This window comes from Phoenix dactylifera, chromosome 2 (genome assembly GCF_051530095.1).
Source record: "Phoenix dactylifera cultivar Ajwa chromosome 2, Ajwa_hap1_PhDact_Kaust_v1.1, whole genome shotgun sequence".
Lineage (NCBI taxonomy): Eukaryota > Viridiplantae > Streptophyta > Magnoliopsida > Arecales > Arecaceae > Phoenix > Phoenix dactylifera.
Window position 1 is genome coordinate 32,001,539 of NC_143191.1, and position 19,674 is coordinate 32,021,212.

At 37.7% G+C, this 19,674-nt stretch overlaps 1 protein-coding gene across 7 annotated transcripts; it reads left to right on the forward strand.

Annotated features, from left to right (window-relative positions):
- Positions 1–1,663: 1,663 nt before the first annotated feature.
- Positions 1,664–12,687, forward strand: LOC103711478 (calmodulin-binding receptor-like cytoplasmic kinase 3). 7 transcript variants are annotated; one of them, XR_015975317.1, is made up of 9 exons: positions 1,788–2,393; positions 2,519–2,594; positions 2,861–3,115; positions 4,713–4,975; positions 7,626–7,791; positions 7,867–7,956; positions 11,400–11,508; positions 11,659–11,957; positions 12,148–12,687. XR_015975317.1 is itself a non-coding variant. In XM_088715926.1 (8 exons), exons 2-8 carry the CDS (start codon positions 2,552–2,554, stop codon positions 12,388–12,390), a joined length of 1,359 nt encoding a protein of 452 aa, XP_088572052.1. In that variant the 5' UTR covers positions 1,788–2,393; positions 2,519–2,551; the 3' UTR covers positions 12,391–12,687. The 7 variants fall into 7 exon arrangements, 5 of the variants coding, with proteins under 5 accessions (XP_008795844.1, XP_088572052.1, XP_038985518.1 ...); XR_015975316.1 differs by lacking the exon at positions 2,519–2,594 and having other exon boundaries at positions 7,614–7,791; XM_088715926.1 differs by lacking the exon at positions 11,400–11,508.
- The last annotated feature ends 6,987 nt before the right edge of the window (positions 12,688–19,674 follow it).

The window sequence follows — 19,674 nt, forward strand, 5'->3', positions numbered from 1 at the left end:
AAAAAATTGTTTATGGTTTCCTTAAAAAAAATTGATTATTGAGATTTTATTGAAGTTCATAAAAATTGTTTGGATCGATGAACTTAGATGAATTGAAAAAAATGAGTTTTATTCAAATTTATTTAGGGGTGGCTTTTAAAATAATATTTTTTTTTTTGTATGTACTATCTTGGCACCGTTGCACTAAAATTTTATGATTAAAATTTATTTATTTTAAAGTTAGGTGATAATAATTGTATGAATAATTTATTTCTCGCTCAGCTCCTCCTTGATCACATGCACAATTTTAAACTACAGGGATAAAATACATTAGAGGGAGTGCTTAAACTGTCGATCAGCAAACCTATTTTTTAACACAATCTTTGTTTTGCATTAGAAGAAAAGTGATGTGATTTTTAATAAACAAAATTCAAGCGAGCCCATATGGTTGAGCAACCTTGCTTATCTGAAAGGACAACCAAACTTCGGCGAGACCAGTACCTTTCTTGCGAAAAACTATTGGATATAAATATTCAGTGCGGCAGATCCACTAGTATTTCTCGAGAAAAAAAAGAATTGCTGATGCAAGAATGACCTAAGCATGGCGTCTTATATAAGAGAAGCTAAATATTATTATTTTTTTTATAAAAGTAACCTAATTTGTTTTTTCTAGAAGTACCACTAAATTAATATATTTTTGGAGTACCTATTTGCAGGACCGGCTCAACCCTTAGGCGAGTTAGACGTTCGCCTAAGACTCTAGCCCACCGTAAGAAAAATCTTAAAGATAAAATGAAAAGAAAAAAAAGACTTTCATGTAAATTCGTCTTAATTCGGCCTACTGTAGGAAAGGTTTTAAAAATAAAACGGCCTTAGGCCTCCAAATATATTGGGCTGCTCCAACCTATTTAGTATGTGGCCAGCCATTCGAACGGTACTCTATGTACTCAGAAGGAAGGGCTTAAGATGCTTTGTGATATTTTTTTTGATTTTATTAAATACATCCGTACTCGTATATAATGATGCACCCGGGCAAGGGAAAAAAAAATCTATTTGTTATGGTTTTGATTAAATTAATCTTGAGAACATGGGAAATCCATGGCACGTGTTTCCGCCGAGTTGCCGGGGAGACGACCTGTAATTTATGAGGCAGGTTGACACGTCACGCAACGCGGTGTCGGAAGTCAGCAATGAACGACTCATACACCCGGAAAACCCATATCAATTTGCTTAGGTGTCGTCATTAGCGCCCCTCGTTAGATTAAGCAAGCCAACCGGTTTTAAATGCTTGCTTATCTCCTCATCCGGTACTATGGATACCCCAGCTGCAAATTCTCTCTCTATCGAGTACTCCCTCCTTCTGCTGACACGTACCCACTCTTGGCGCATACTTCGGGACGTTATTGTTACGTGTCTGTCACTAATTCGGTGAATATACGGTTCGCTGTACTAAGTTGACACGATTCCACGAGCATTCGACATCCTCCGTTCATGGCGTGACACTGAAGCGAGAATTGGAGCGAGAATAACGTGGTCTCCCCCTTCCCACGACGGTCAGATCTCTCACCCCCAGCGTTCCAAGTTGGGCCTTGGGCCGGCTCTCGCCGATCGTCCAAGTTGGTCACGCGGTTAACGTCACCCCAAGCGCTCTACTTCCGCTACCCGGTCGTCTCCTCGTGCCCCTGGAGCCGGGTCGGGTTTCCTTCCTCGTCCGTACCAGTCAGCCGCCGGTTTCTAGGTTCCATGGAAATTGTCCTAAGTGGTTCTGTTAGTCCTTTTATTTAAAAGGAGCCCAAAAAACTCTCGGTAGGTTTTAATTTTTCTCGAGTTTGATTCGCCGTAAACCGATGTTTTCGATAGGTTTTTATGCTGAAATTTGTCAAAAAAGAGATAAAAGAGGCTCGAGTCATTTGATCATTGCACCATCGCCCTAGAGATCTGGTTTTGGAACGAATCGCAGAAAGAGCTCGACAGCTATTCTTCTTTTTCGTTTTGAATCTTCTGTGGTTTCTTTGGTGAGGTGGGATTCTTCCGATCTTTTCGTTCCTGGCTAAAAATGAGAGCATTTGGAGGTGTTTGTGCTCAAATTTCTAAATAGATGGCTCATTTTATTCTGCCTCTGTTGATCCTGGTGCAACTGCCTTGGTCTTTGGTTTGTGGATCGGTGCCGACCATCTCGAAAGTTTGTAGATTTGATCATGTTGAATACTCAATGTCGTCGGACGGTTATCACCTTGCAATTAATCAAGAGAGGATAGAGGATCCTGTTTTGATATGTGAAGCAGTGGAAACCTATTTCAACAGTGGGTGTTTGTTCTGTGACTCCCAGGTGGAATCATGGAGGAAGATTGGCAAGCAGTACTGTAGTCAGGACTTTACTGTACCAGTCAATATGAAGTGCAATCCTATTTCTGGTAAATACTTGTCAAATGGATCATTGGTAGATTGGTATCTTATGCTATGTTTATTTACTTATCTTGATGTATTATAATGTGATGAGAATGTGGTATTTTGTTGGTAATGATTTGAATGTTTTCAGAATTATCTGTGGATAAAGTCCATACTGTTGGAAATGGATGAGAAGCCATATAACCCAAATATTTGGATTCCATTAGGTGATTTGATTGGAAGAGTTATAATTTCTTGTATCAGACTATATTGTCTTGGATATCTTTTACTCTAGTTAATTGAGTAAATAATGTTTTTTCTTCTTTTCTTCGATTAATTTCGCCTTTATTTGTTGTTTATCAAAATATACGTTTGGGTCTTTTCACAAGAGTTTCTTATTACATTTTAACTTTTTTTGGTTCTTTTAGCCATATAGAAACCAGTTTACAAGATTATGTATGACGGTTGCTTCTTTTTGTGTTGCATGTTGCAGTGGATTTAGTTCGAAGGGCAGGGAGAAAACTGTTGCTGCAGTTTTCAGCAAATGCTTCCAACCTTGATCAGTTGACCAGAAAGGGTCAGTTGCAAGAAGAAGAGCTAGATATTAAACATTCTTCAGCATCAGATAATGTTCCTCTGGCTGTACCAGGAATCTTCCTCATCTGTTGTGCTTTTTTGTGCCCTTGCTTTCATGCAAGGAGGAAAGAAGCAAGCGAGCATAATGTTCTAGACAGAGAGTTGAATTCAAGTGAGTCAGATAGGAAATTATGCCATTTAACATTTTCAGCTTGCCTAACATATGCAGTCAAGTTCAGTTACCAGAAAATGCTTCTTAGTAGTAGCAAATCTACTACATATGTGATAGCTTTGACTTTCTCATGGGTGTGCATTTTGTTTCCATACCTTATGTAAACTTGTGATTTAACTGATACATAGGAGGGTCATGTTAGTTTTATACATACATCTTAGAATGTTCCTTCTGAATATATAGGATGGTATCCAAGTAAAAATTTGGTTTTGTGTTTGAATGAGATGGAAATTAGCTGATGCAGGGTCTCAAGATGTGCCTTATGCTGTACCGTTTCATTGTAAAGCTAGCATGATTTTTTTTATTAGTTTTTGAGAAGTATAATGAAGGCCATTATGAGTTATGATTCATCTCCATACTGTGCACGGGGGAAGGGTGGGGGGTGATTCAACTTCCATTATGATCTCGTTACCATTTATGTCTCTGCAATCCACTAATTGGTTTTCTTGGGGGATTCTCTTTAAATTATATGTTGTATATATGATGCAATTCTCTTGGGTTATGCTACCATATCTATGATAGTCGGATTGAAGCTTGGAAAAGCTTTGATCAACTCTGATGAAATTTCTTGTTTATATTTTTTAAATATCTCTTTCATGCTGTAGCTTTGTTGATACACTAGAAAATTAGAAATTCTCTCAGTTCCCAATTTGTGTAGAGATTTTGGTTCAACTAAATAATATTTTATTTTGTTGTTATTTATATTATTCTATATATCATCCACTGTTTATGCCTCTACTTTGCTTGATCTGCAAAAAGAGATTTATGGTAGGGATACATATCCTTAAATGTAGAACAAATGGTATCATGGCTTGAATGCAATTATTCGTGGGGGATAGATAATGCCAACAGCAATACTGATGAGGGTAAAGGTAAAATTTCCTTTGGTGAAAAGTATGATAGATCTTTTCTGCAGCAGGTTTTACACAAGCTGTTGCAAAGAGAATCGGAGAAAGCTAGTTTTCTGGATTTGGATTTGTGAATTGTTCATTGAGAACGTAATCATTTGTATATTCTACATCTCCCATCTTTTTCTGCAGCATGACCTTTTTGTTTTCTCTATCCTTTTCCCCCTTTATTTAGCTTTGGCTCATAAAATTCATTCTTTATGGCTGGTACCATGATTTTGTATCAAATAATACATAAACATGTATATGAAATTTGCATTGACAAGTATATACAGGACATCTTTCACAACAAGTTTGTCCTACTAACAAGTCATCAAACAAAGTCTTTCATGTTTATGCTGGTGTTTTATTTCATATTATATAGGTGGAAACTGAATGTAAGGAGAAAGTTGACAATTTAAACAATTCTAGCAAGCAAGTCCAACAATGATGTCTTCCTTTACAGAATACTTGATATTTTCTGCATATGTGATTCTCTCTTAAACTATTTTACATTTTGGTTGGTTAGTTAAGTTGACTACCATAACTACATGCAGATAGCCTTATTTGTTGAAATTGATATTAAACCCTACATGTTATGTTAATGGTAGTGTTCATGTATCCTAACCAAATAGTTTTATTTGTTGCAGTGGATTCAGTTTCATCTATAGAAGTACGTTCAGCCTCTGAAAAGATCCCCACAACTCCTCTCAGAGTGCCTCCTAGCCCGTCTCGGTTCTCATTATCTCCACAATTGAGTAGAATTGGAACACTACATCTCACTATGAATCAGATCATCAAAGCTACTCAGAGCTTCTCTCCTTCATTAAGGGTAGGTGAAGGGATATTTGGAACTGTGTACAAGGCTGTGCTGCCAGATGGTCTGGTTGTTGCTATTAAACGAGCAAAGAAGGTAACTATCTAAGTGTTTTTCACAGACTTAGTTAAACTTCAGAAACTCAAAATCACACATATAATATGGTTGTATGCTTAGGTGGCTTGTAGTTAAGGTCATATTAGCTGGCTCTTTTAGCAGTTTGACTTATTTTTTTTTCTTAGGCCTTGTCAATGACAGGGAGTTGTTGACTTGCAAAATAACGTCCAAAGAGATTTTTGTCATCATATGGAATAGAAACGCTACCTAAATTTATTAATAAATATAAAATATTTCTATCAAAAACTTTTGTAGCATGAAATATTTTATCAAGCTATGTACTAAGTATCAATGTCCAGATTCTTAAAACATATTCATTGCATATGCAATATTGATGATTAAATAAGGTCTTGTCACCATAATGTTTTGGTCTTCATGCTACTGAAACTTATCATTTGCATTTGAAAGCAGGCAAATGGTAATGCTGCTTCAATTTATTCCCAGTGACAGTTTATTGTATTTAGGTGGTAATGGAATTGGCCTTTGCCCACAAAATCCTAAGGTTCTGTATTTTAAGCTATCTAGTTTAATGCTAGTAGATCCAACTAATAACAAATACTATGGTCACTAGACTATGACTTGGCAACATGATGACTTTAGGAAAGGAGTTATCATGAGAGCTTTAACTCTTGGAAACGGAGGTAATAGACATTTTTTTTAGATCATGACATAAATGCTGTTATTGTGAATTCAACATCTTATGGACCAAAAATTGATATTCAAAGATAACAGGTAATAACGGGTAAAGCTTTGTGTAATTTAGTCCTACTAGATAAAGCTTGAAGAAAAGATCTCTATAGAATTCCTTAAATCTTGCCTAGAACATAACAAAGCAGGAATGTTTTATCAAGGGCTGTATAGGTTTATAGATGTAATAAAATTATAAAAGAAAATGTGGCAAAGGATAATGTTGACTTGTACAGAAGTTTCATATGATCTTATCTACTAAATAATTTTGCCATGCATCAATTGCAATTGATATGCTTAGTTAATCCCATGAAATAAATGCCCTAGCAATCTTTCACTAACAAGTTATTTGTACGAGCATAGCTCGAGGTATAGCATGTCTTACTGTCTATTCTATTGGTTTGCTAAAAAGATTTAGGAACTTTTGGTTGTTTTACACTAACAAGTTGTCAGTTTATCAGCATTTACACCGAGTTAATGCTTGAACATCATAATAAGTATTAAGTTAGCGAATTAGATAAATAATAATGCCATTAAATATTAAATAGATACTTGTGTGCAAGGTCCGCAATCTCGGTATCGGGTACCATATCGGTATTTTATCGGTTCGATATGGTATGATACGGTATATCTCTATGCCGAAATAGCTCTCTTATTTATTTTCTCAATTTTCATCTCGGTACGGATCGGTACACACCTCGGTATGCCTCGGTACAAGTCAGTACGCCTTAGTACAGGCGGTACGGATCTTGTACCGACTTGAATGTGTATTTTGTACCGGTTTACTTCCGATATGGTACGGTATGTCCCATATCGGATGGTACGGCAGACTTTGCTTGTGTGTATATCATGAGAGGGTGAGCCTTGGTGCAATCGTAAATTATCTCTACTGTGACTTGGAGGTCATGGGTTTGAAATACGGAAACAACCTCTCTGCACACGGAGGCAAGATTGCCTATATCTGACCTTCCAGGAGCCTTGTGCAGTGAGCTGCCGGTGTATGTATGTATATATATCATTGTACGTATGTGTGTGTATATATATATTCATTACAGAAGTTGCAAGAAAGAATATAAAATATTCCATATTAGGGACATACTACAAAAGGAATACATAAGTATACATAATTATAGATAAAGACATGCAAGCCGATGAATTTTGTTGCTTCTGACAAAGTAATTTCATTTTTCTTCTTTATATAAAATAAACATCAGACTCAGCAATCTAAAGTAGATGTAGAGAACAAAATGGTGATGTTATAGCCATTTGAAATATATATGTATATTCTCTTAGACACTAGGTCTGTGTGCTGGAATTTTGGATTATTTTGGGAAAACTGTTGTCTATAAGATCAAATCCATATTATGATCAAAATGCTCCTGAAAGTGTAGTGGTCATAAATGCACAATCTTGGGGCTTTTATTTCATACATACTCTAGTTTTTCACAAAAAAATGGTGCATTTATCACTTTCTGGAGAAAAAAGAAAAACATCTCACTAGAGTTCAAGAAGATGAGGAAATCAATGAGATGGACTTGGATTTTCTGGATAGCAGAATGAACTAATACAGAGGAGGGTGCAGAATGAACCCAGTGCTCAGGTGAGAATTTTGTGAATAGAAGAAAAAGTGGAACTTGACGCATGGATCCCCAAGCCTCCAAGGTAACAAAGCATTTGGGTTGTTGACAAGCTGGACCGGAATGATATAAATTCCATCAAGTCCACATAATTTGCGTTAACAGATAGATACATGGCTTGTGCTCACATTTGCTTAAATGTACTGCTGAATGCTTCTAGATGAACTGATTTGCAGCACAACGTTTCTTTATCTCCTTTTGATCTATAGGCTTATTTATTGATATAACTATTACATGCAGGATGAAAGATCTGTTTCCTTAAATATGATGTTCTTCTGCACTGTTGATGATAGATTTTTGTACAGGAACAAATTCCAGCATTACGAGATGAATTTAGTAATGAAGTTGAACTGCTTGCGAAAGTCGAGCATCGAAACTTAGTCAGGTTGCTTGGTTACAATGACAAAGGAAATGAGCGCATTATCATTACCGAGTATGTTCCGAATGGTACTCTCAGGGAGCATCTGGATGGTAAGTTGCATATTCTGTCACATACTATATTGGTTTCTTCAGATGGAGCGTAAATACATTTGTTTCATTTGGCAGGTCAGCATGGAAAGATTCTGGACTTCAAGCAACGATTAGAAATAGCTATTGATGTTGCCCATGCCTTGACTTATCTCCATCTATATGCAGGTGAGGCTAAGAAAATTTCCCTTACAGAGCTTTATTGTTGTCCAGCAAATACATCCTTTATTTTATTTATTTACAAATGGAATTCAGATTTTTGCTACTTGTTGACTCAAGCATGTCACAACATGACTTCAATAACAATTCCATTCCTTTTGAAGTGTGAAGACATGTTTTCTTAGTGACCTATGATCTGTGATCTAGAAATCCTTATATATTGTCAAAATGAATTTCATTTTTAAGATTTGAAAAGACAAAACAGTAGATATTATGTTTAAGTTTGCAGAAGGTTTTTAAATTTTTGGAAATTGTCAACAAAATTTAAATTCCATCATCATAAACATCTCACCTGGTTCTTTGAGTTTAAACCATTATCTCATTGATTTACTATCCAAGTAATTAACGAGTCTCACCATAGGCTAAAGTATGGCATCTCATGGAAATAGTCTCCTTCAGAAGGTATAAATTACCAATTTTCTATGTTGTCTTGCTGGACAGGGACGAGAAGTACCCTGAACTTTGACTTTTCACAGTTAAATTAATACTCAAACACCAAAAGAGATGAAAGGCTTTGAAGTTGCAAGCTCCCTTAAGTTATGGATGATTAGCATAGAAAAGTTGTTTAGCTATTTGTAAAGCCTTAAAGTGCCATGATTTATTTCCTGAGAGAAAAACCAACCAAGATGATTATGCCCATCTGTAACAAAGAACAAATGGAGAAAGACATTATCCATCAAAGTTTGCTGATGTTCTATGACTTGACATAAACCCTTTTTATCGTTGCCAATTTCCAGGCCTGGGCAACTTGGGCAAGAAAGGAGCTTGCCATGAAACGTAGAGGGCAAATTGGTGGGTATGAAGACCTGGTCTATGGATTAAGCTCACGTAATCAGGAATTAAACCTCAAAGATTCTTTTAGATATGCGAAGAATCTAGACTACAGAAAAATATATATTTAAATCCACAAAAAACTACCAAAAAAAAAGCAAATATCTATGTAGAGGAACAGATTATTGTCATCCCTTCCCTTGTGTTTGTTTCTTTCACTTTTATTGCTTTCTTAATGGAGTGACGATCATAACCATAACCAAAATGATGGGGCTGTATCTAGCTATTCGGGTTTACTTCATGACATATTTTTTGTTAATAATTCATATTAAAGGCTGTATACCCTGTCAAAATAAGCTTTACAAACCCTTTTCACCGTCCTTGTCCTTTTTTTTTTAGTTTTACCCTGTTGTGCTGGACTCAATGGCACAAACCTAAGCAACTCGTTCTAGGGAAACCTTAGATCACTAAGCCAATACTTTATGTTGTTTCTTCATAAATTGTCCTTAAATTTTGGTCGTAACTCCTCCAGTTATATATGATATAAATCTCATATTGTAGTTCTTCTTGATGGCTGCCACACATAGCTTTTGTGTATATGTGGATGTCTCTGGACACCTCATCTCATGTGGCAGTTTCCTTGCTGAGTATATATGATGAATTGATATATCAAATAACATATTTTGAGCATCATTATCAAAAAAAATATCATATTTGTATAATATGTATTCAAGCCGACTTTTTTCCATCTGGAAACAGAGAAGAACTAATATAAATAGAAGAAGGGAAATAAATTGGAGTTTCGTCTTGCAGAAAATGGCAGAGGAAAAAGGTGTCATCAGCAACAAGACCTAAATAACCCCTCAAGATAGGGCTCTAAGCAACTAAAGATCAATTATGTTTCAGTTTGACTATTTGGCTTATAATTTTTGTCATAAAGATGAATGCAGTTCTCTAAGTCAAATATTCATCTTCCTTCTTCATTTAGATTGTGACTACAGGAATATTTGGTTGCAGAGCCTAAACTATGACTAGTAATGTACCCACCAGTTAGGGTTAATTAGTTTTATGGTAGATCCCTCTCTTGCTTAAATTAGGCAAGCCAGGAATTCTACACCAATTCATAGAATCTGTGAACAGGTTATCTTTACTTAGAGATGTGTGCCCTAGCTGTTACATGAAAGGGGCCTCAGTGATGATGGTAATGGTACGGTCTTTCTCAGAAGAACATTTTAGATGATTATTTTAGCTTGTCAGAAACCCTGTACTTGTTTGCATTAAAACAAGTTTCCAAGCTTTCAAAGCTTATGACCTATTAATGGAATGCTCCAAGGCAAAGGCCATGTTAGCACCTATTGCCATTAGAAGTAATTGCCCTCTCCAGACAAATGCATTTAAACTAATATAAAGAATGCACCATGTGGTTTGCTGGTCCATTCTTGCTGAGGCAAAGGAAGTTATTATCAGCTTTGATCCTCAACCAGGGTTAATTCATTTGACTTTTTCAATGCACATCTTGGCTTAATTGTTATCAGTGAGGATCTTCCTCTCGGTAACCTTCCTTTTCCCACTACTGAGGAGAACTGAACAATTTGAACCTTCTACATCAAAATTTCAAAAGTATCTATAAATTAAATATGCTTCTTTTATGCCAAGCATGAACCTGTTGATAGCATTTCAAGACCTTTCACCGGCTCGGCTTCTCACAATTGCTTTGAAGCAGTTATCCATTAGCATCAGAATGAAATTGAAGAATCAGTTCTTACAATAATTGTTATTTCACTGGATATCCCATATTTTATTTTATTTTTTAAAAGTCTTTTATAGCTCCATGCCAGCTGTGTCAATGCCAGTCTCAAGTGAAGATAAAGACATCAGACTGGAACTTAATTCTTCTATTAAATTAAAACCTGCTTAAAGAAACCTATTTCAACACTACCAATAAATCTAGCCGTAATTTAGTAGAAAAAGGGTTGTTGGGTATGATGATGATTGTTGCTTCTTTTTCATATTAACCACTGGGCATTAAGATGATTTGTCTATCCCATTATATTTGTACCAATGATGTTATATTATCTCCTCCACAGATAAATGAGATTAATACTTATGTGGCACTTATGCTCAAAAGATTTTTCATTTCCTTGAGCCGTGAATTGCTTGATGATGAGCCTGTAGCATCAGGAATTGTCTGCATAGGGTGGTGCATCCTCTTTGGAATCTCCTCAGAAACTCATCCGGCACCCGCTTCCTAAGTTTTTATACTTTATATTATTATGATTATTATTACTATTATATTATTTTAAGAGAGCCGCTTCCCGCTTTCCGTACCCGTACTCCCACACCCACAAACACTTCTGGTAACTAAGGATGCACCCAATCATGATATTCATGCCTTTGTGGGTTTTCCTTGTATGATAAGAAACACCATTACCCATACATGGCAATTCAATGCAACTACTTATTGACCATTTCTAATGCTCTCCTGGTTTCTCATGAAGATATCATTCACTGATAATATAGTTTGTTATGTGCGTGTATGTATAATCTCTCTCTCTCTCTCTCTCTCTCTCTCTCTCTGTTGTTTCTTTCTAAATTTGGTTGATAAATGTGTTCCAACACAGCTTGTTTGCATGTTAACATGCAATGCTTGCATACATCTGCTTCATATTTGGATGTGCACACCTGCCTCTGCCTCCTCTTTAATTACACGAAACTTGTTCTTTGGAGGAGGTATGGAGCTATTGTCTTTAAATATGTCTTGAAGATTTTATATGCAACTTTGCAGTAAACTTGGCATGTCGATTTCTCTCAGGTTGTCTTTTTCTTCTCCATGTGACCTGCTAATATATTTCCTGCTGTGTTGGTGTGATATTTTGACAGAAAGGACGATAATTCACCGAGATGTGAAGTCATCTAACATTCTGCTGACAGAAAGCTATAGAGCCAAGGTTTCTGACTTTGGGTTTGCACGAACTGGCCCAACGGACACAGAACAGACTCACATCTCGACAAAAGTGAAAGGAACAGCTGGGTACCTTGACCCGGAATACCTGAGGACCTATCAACTCACGCCCAAGAGTGATGTATTTTCCTTTGGAATATTGCTCATAGAAATTCTCTCTGGAAGGCGCCCAGTAGAACTCAAGAGAGGCATAGATGAAAGAATTACTGTTAGATGGGTGAGCATAAGCCTCCCTTCTCTCAGAAACCATATCAATTGTTGTAGCTGCAATTATTCTAGAACTGCTTGATATTACTCATAAGCACCTATTTATTAGTTGAAATATAAACCATGATAGAAAGTTTTAGTGCTTGGAGATGCAGCTTTTGTTTGTTATTATTGTCTAAAAACATAGATTGGTGCTGCAGGCTTTTAATAAATATAATGAGGGCAATCTGAGGGACATTTTGGATCCTTTGCTGGAGGAAGTGGTAGATGAGGAGGTGCTGGGGAGGATGCTCAGTTTGGCATTCCAATGTTCTGCTCCTACACGTGATGATCGACCCGACATGAAAGAAGTTGGAGAACAGCTATGGGAGATACGAAGGGAGTTTGGGAAGAGCCTTGGGAGAGCATCAAGTAGCTCTGCTAAGCTGCAGTTGAGAACTTGAGATGATATAGGGCATTGTAAAGGAAATCAGTTGTTTACGTCTCTATTCCGGAATATAAAGGAAATCAGTTGTTTACGTCTCTATTCCGGAATAGGATGTCAGTTTAAGCACTATTAAACCTTCAGTTTTCTTTGTTGTTCTCACAATTCCAGTATCATTCACATTTCTTTTTGTGCTCAACAGTAGGACACCAGAAAATAATACAGTGATGGTATATTTCATCAGTCAAAAGCTTTGTTCCATGACATGGACAATGGAAGAGTTTATACAAATTATTCAGAAGCCACATTTTTGATATGCTATCAGTTCGTGCTGTAATTTTTGAACTTAGTAGCTTAGGTCATTCTTGCATATATTTGAATCCTCTGGGTGGCATTCTGATTGACCTTGGTGAACAGATTTGTGGAGGCTGATTCCATTATGATGCTAATGGATGCTAATGATATGGCTAGATTTGTGGACTTGGAAACATCTGTTATTGTTAGATATGGGATCACCATCACCATATCTTGATGCAGGTGATCTGCAGTTTATTTGTAATTGTGGCAGCATAGTTTGTTGTGTTCCCAACTCTTAATGCTTGGATGGTAGCTGTGATAACACCCCAACAGAAACATAGGAAATACCAAGTAGAATTGTCAGAGAGGTTGAAGGGCATGCAAGTGATGAGCCCTCAAGGGGTTTTCTAGCGGGTAGTCGAGGAAATAGATAAAAGTCTTATCAGCATTCTGAATCCAGTTGCCAACAGCATCAAACCTTTTGCATCATCTACATCTGCAAGACAATTTAAAACATCAGAATCACAGTAGCTAAACATGGATGAACAAATTAGTTTTCAGAATTTTCAGTCAAGTGTTGCCGATCTCCTTTTCATAAATCACAGCAAGCTGTTCTTATATCAACCTTGATTGTCAGACATACAGTTTAGGAGAGAGATAAGCAGCTGGTTTTTTTAGACTTCGGCGAGCGCATGTCAGTGATTGAAGTGTAATAGATAAACTGACATGAGGTTTAAGTGCGATGCAGGGCTAAGAGGTTTTGAAGATGATTGTAATATCAGTATGGTTGCAGCAACACAGATTAAACTGCACATCATATGGTCCTTATCAGGCAGTTTGTTCTGCTCTAGTTAGGGAGAAAAAAAGGCATTTTTCCTACATGCAGTAAACAAAGGCTCAGATATGATTCCAAGCTCAAGTAATAGTTGAAGAAAAAAAATCAATTAATAGTCTTAAAACCTTTAATTTTTTATTTCACTAGCCATGCTAAATTTTTAAATAACTTTTTGTGCTTCTTTAAAAATACGTTTTAATTAATTAATTAATTTTGATGAAAATATTGGTGTTTGTGTTAACTTTAGATACAGATTTTTGATAAGTTGATTGATTTTTACACGTTCCATCAGGGATGGGATAAACCCAAAACTTTATTAGGCTCTTAAATAAAACCCAGATGGTGATTTCCTTAAATAATACTGTTATTGGTGACCTTACATTTTATTCATGAAAACTTGAAGAAAAAAAGAATCGCTCTGCGGGTGTCTAAGTGGATTCTCGGTAACACGTCGTCCGCTTGAGAACGGAACAGCGAAATGAACTGATGCAAACGAACCCACAATTGAGAGAAAGCGTCCTCCTACTACGTGGCTACCAACATCTGAGTCACATATCCGAGTGCCGATCGAATGTGGAGTGGCCTCAGGTTCTGGTCTCCCCGAGCGGATCCGAATTTGTTCCACGGTCCCTCTCTCGGGTCCTACGTTTATAGAAAGAAATAGCGATTCCTGTCCTCCTCTTCCTTTGAAGCGGATGTATCGTACATGGTGCATATAGATACACCTCAAAAAATTAAAAAATAATAAATTTTGGAGCGCATTGGATAATTCTCTTTCCTCCAACCAAAAAGTCTCTCCAAAATGGTTACCACAAAAGAGGCTATCACGGTCATATGCTTTATCTGAAAGACTGTCTTCCACTCATCATTATTTGAATATCTCTGAGCGACCGGTGGTTGTTGCCCATCCCACCCACACCCTGCTCGATCCAGCCAATAATTATCATTGAGCCGCCTTCCAGCACTATAACACATGCTCGTGATAAGTGCCTGGCATAACTCAAGTCGGGCCAAATTATCCTTGTCGAACTCACAGGTCCCACCATCTCATAATTGACTTAGCTGAGTCACAAACTCTCCATAGCACAATAACACGTGTAGGGAAGTGGGGATCTTTTCAATTTGCCGGACTCCGAAAATCGACAGTCTTCGGTGTTCAGCATCCGTTGCTTCCCTGGGTTGGATTTGCGGTATCTTGTCACAATCGAACTCAAATTTTGGTGTTCGACTAGATTCACACTACAAAGTCGGACGTGAAAAGGCTATAACATGGAGTTGTACAGCTATCGTCCGCATGACTGTCAGCAGGCGACACGTACCCATATCTTTAGAGTGGCCCCGGACTGAGACATGGCAACGTGTCCTCTTTTTTTTTTTTGGTGAAAACGGCAATTCATATATCTCTAGCTTGAGTACATGCGGCCATATCAAAAGAAAGTAAAAACAACAACGGGATAGGACACTCAGCTACTGATGTCCAAAGAAACCCTCTCGAGTGCCGGGCAACATAGGAGGTGACCCAGTCAGCCGAACGTGTCCTCTTTTGCAATCATGTATTAGCTCTTGGTAAATAATTAACGGAGATCGCAGAATCTGATCCCGCGATCACCGTTTAGCGGGATTTTTGCGGCAATCTAACGTACAAAAGTTATTTCTGCCAAATGGAGAGTGGCTCGAGAGTCTTCATTCGGACAGTGGCGGACAACCTCCTTTTTCTTTTCTTTTTATTTTTTTAAAATTTTTTTATTGAGCCAGAGGTGGCTATGAGCCACTCCATCCGCTCCAGGCAAGCACCTAGGATAACGATACGAGAAATTATATTAGGTATCATAAGCACCACGTCAGCGATGCATCACAAGGACAAACTGAGATAAGATGCTATCGATAATGATCGCATGATACATAAAGCCCATAAAGATCGGAATGCATGATTGATGTGGTGTACTATCATGTGGTGCAGAATATAATTTTTTTGAATAGATAGTTTTCTTCCGTACAATATTGGATCCTCGGCTATAATAATTGGCTTCCTTTCGGACTACAAGGAGATTTAGTAATAGCTAATATATTGCGTGAATAACTGCTTAGAATTCTTCAATTTGTCGATGAACTAAAGTTGTTAATTATATCGTATGCACCCATATAACCGTGCACCACACCAATCATCATGTCTTCTTGTTGTAGGCCAATCATCAAGACAAGCAAACGATGATGGAGCCTAAAAAAAAGAGATGAGATGATTGGTATGGTTCCAGCCATGTAGTACTGCATGCGGCGTATGCAGTGTAGGATATAATTTGACATCTTGTTGGGGATCCTGTCTAATGCATGGATCATTGTGATAATGGATGGTTCATGCTTGGGTTCGCAGCTCAAATAGGCGTAGCTAATTGATAAGAGAATTGATTCCTTTTGTTAAACCCATCAGGAACAAGTATTTGCACACTGGTTAGAAATTCCATGACCACAAGGTGGAGAAAAAAGATACGCGTGTATGTAGCCATCCGTGGGAGAGAATTCTGGTTTGGTCGTAGGTGCTCATTATTTTTGTGGCAAGGCAGCAGTGGGGATACTCTTGCATCTAAGATGTCATTGTTGCTACACCGGAGTTGCTATCAAATGGCATAAATAATGTAAGGTTTCAAGAGTGAGTAGGCTCTTGGCAGCAAAACTGGGATTGGGCAGGGCAACATCATGCAGAGCCAAAATAAAATGGTTAACTCAATTTTTTTGACCTAGAGGCTTCCAAAGGAGCACCTATCCCATCAGGCTACACACATCTACTGAAAAGCGAATGGTGCAGTTGATTTGATTGCATCCTATGTGATCCATCATTCCGGAGACTTCGTATGAATGGAGCGTGACAGAGTGCCGGATTCTTTATCTGATTTGTTGTTTTCTGATTTTATTGACCGCATCCACACCGCAGGGTGTGAACCGCAGTTGTACCCAAAAAAAAAAAGTAAAAAAAAAAGGTGGAACACCTATCCTTAGTATTTGTGTGAGACCCTGAAAATGGGCCCGATCCATTGACCGGCCCAGCCCAAGGATTTCGGCCTCACGTGCAGCGCACGTGAGGGCGTGTGATGAGGGGGGGGAGCCATCCCGAAGAAGCCGGCTCCCCTGTTTTTTTTTTAGGGCTTCTCCTCTTGTTGAAGCCATTTGAAGAGGAGCCGCTGCCTGCCGAGAGAGAGGAAGAGAGAGAGAGATAGGGGGAGAGAGAGAGAGCCATTAGAAAGGTGGGTCTTCTTCGGCACGGGTCTTCCTCTTCCTCCATTGCCGCCGGAGAGAAAGAAAGCCACCGATCTTTGTCGGGGTTGAGGTAAGAGTCGCTCGCCTTCTTCTCCTCCTCTTTTGATGCTTAGCCATGGTGTAGGGTGGTTTGGAGCCGGCCAAGCGCCAGATTTGGGTCCAAAACGGGGTTTCGGCCCGTAAGCTCGTCGCCGCCGTGTGTTCGTCGCCGCCAGCCGCCGGGGGATGGCCGGGCTTGCTCCGCCACCACCTGCCGCTGTCAAGGCCGGCCGCCGCGGCCGCCCTTAGGTTCGATCGAGAGGAAAAAGGAGGGGGCGGCAGGGGGTGACGGATCCCCTGTTTCGCGAAGGAGAAGAAGGGAGTCGGGAGAGAAAAGAAGAAAGAAGAAAAGAAATGAAATGAAATGAAAAAGAAAAGAAAAGAAAAGAAAAAATAATAAGAAGAAAATAAAGGGAGGAGGGTGGTTTACGGGTATGAACCCGAATCCGAGGTGCTAGACACTTCTGCAGGGTCAGCTTTGGGAGAATATTAAAATTTAAGTTTTTATATATATTGTGATGAATTTTAAAAGAAGAATATGATTTTTGGATATTAGGTTCTGCGAGGAATTTGTGAAATTAATTGGATTTGTTGTGGATCGCGTTCAATGTAAGTAATGAGCTGCCTTCTCTAGACTCTTCATTTATATAATATTATTTTCGCATCCAATAAATTGTTAATGAATTTATATGTGATTTATGAATTTACGAGATGATGATTTGAATGAAAAATAGATAGGTGAATTGGAATAATATTTTTTGGATATATTTACTGTTCTTGCATCGTATATACATATTTAGATTGGATTATGATATATCTATTATGTTACAAAAGAATTTTGGTGTGCATCAGATTTAGAACTCTCAGTCTGACTATGTTTTGGACCCTGCCAATTGGGGGTTATGCATTGGCAATTCTGGCCCCACCACAGGGTATAAGTACTGTATTCTGGCCCACTCCGTAGGGTATAAGTACGGTATTCTGGCATACTCCGCTGGGTATAAGTGCGGTTCTGTTTCTGGCCTAGCCACAGGGTATAAGTGTGGTCGTAGTTAAAGGCTGTTGAAATGAATGTGATTTGTTTTGAATCAGATTTACGATTATGTATATCGATATTTGAAAGATACGAATTTCAATGAATTTGTGTTTGAAAATGAATTGATTATGTTATTATGTTGCTTCATCGTAATTTGTAATTTATATTTTATGTTATTATATGATTTGACTAGTTAAGGTGTTTATTACTTACTGGGTTGTCTAGCTCATTATATAATTTTTCGTTGTTTTACAGATTCCGAGAACTAACCTATCGGGGTTTCAAAATGGGAGAGCGATTAGAAGAACTGTGGCACAAGTTATCTTAGATTAGGGTTTATTTGCATTGATATTTTATCTTAATTGTTCCGCTGCATATTTAGAACTGTGGGACTTTATAACTTATGTCAGTCAATGGAATAACAATTATTTTAGTTACATGTTTGAGTTTGGTTAAGATGCCTTCCATGCTCGTGGGGAGAGTTTCCTAGGGTGTGCGGCGGTTGGCGCGGACCACCGGCTCGCGATTTCGGACCGGGGGCATGACAATTTGTTTCTATCCTTGATGGCCACAACGGGTTCAATCCCCATCTATCAACATTTACCGTAAGTTGAAGGGTCAATGAACTTGTGATCCCTTGGGTTGACATTCTTACTACCATGAGAGAGGGTGACATGGATTGAAACCCATGGCTGGTCCTCAGTCAAAGGCCCAGGGAATGCTGGTGTGACATCCAATGCATGGGAGCCACATTTTCCCTCGGCACCAAGCTCATCTATTGGCCAAGTTACTGTTAATCAGTTCAAAAGTACTCGAGTGAAGCCAAAAAATTGAGCCTACCTAGAAAGTTATTATCTGGCCTATCTCATAAATTTGGATTCTACTGAAATGCAGACTATCTATAAGAATACTTAGTTATCAAATTCCAAAATGAACAAATATTAGCTTGTTAATACATGGGACATATCCAACCCAACAGAACTTGCTTATTCGATGTGATATAAGAAGTGTGGAGGAAGGAAAACTACTAAAATTAATGACAACTTGAACAGTAGCTCATTATCATCCTAGTAATACAGAAGCACATTTAATTAATCACCTTATATAACTAAGATACTGTGCTAAACATTCCGCAGCATACAAGTGATATAAAAGCAAAGCCTCCAATGAGATAGGTTTTACAATAAGTCAAATAAAAAAATATATATATTATTGAAATAATGGCTATTGTAATAATCCATGCATTATGACATTACATCTTTCATACTACTAACATAAAAGCAAAGCCTCCAATGAATAAAAAAGTGGCAGGTGTGCTTCGTTTTATTTTTCAAAGAGTAAAAAAATGAAGCGTAGGTAGTGAATTTAAATTTTAAGCTACAACTTGCAAAGCAAAACCACCAAATAATGCATTATCCAGTAATTGAATCCAAGCATCCTAGATATATAAAAGATTGAATTTTAAAACATGAAAAATCGGAGAAACTTGTAACATAGATCTACAATTTTACCATCCTAGCATGGTAGGCACAATATAAATAAAATTCGTATATCTTTTTATCTTGCTTAGTCTTGTTTATTTACACTACATTTTGGAAGATGATAAGTTGGAGAAAATGGTTCCTAACATTTTTGGTTATCTTACTCATAAATATAAATGATATGCGTATGCAGTAAAAAATCATAGAATAAAGGGAAAGGTAAAGCAAGAGGAAAGAAAGATAACAGATTAGAAGAATAAAAATCACTGAGATCTATTAAAGGCTTGATGGGTTAGATCGATTTTAGCTCACACACACATAGGGTTACAAATAGTTTGTAAAATCTTATACCAAAATATTTGA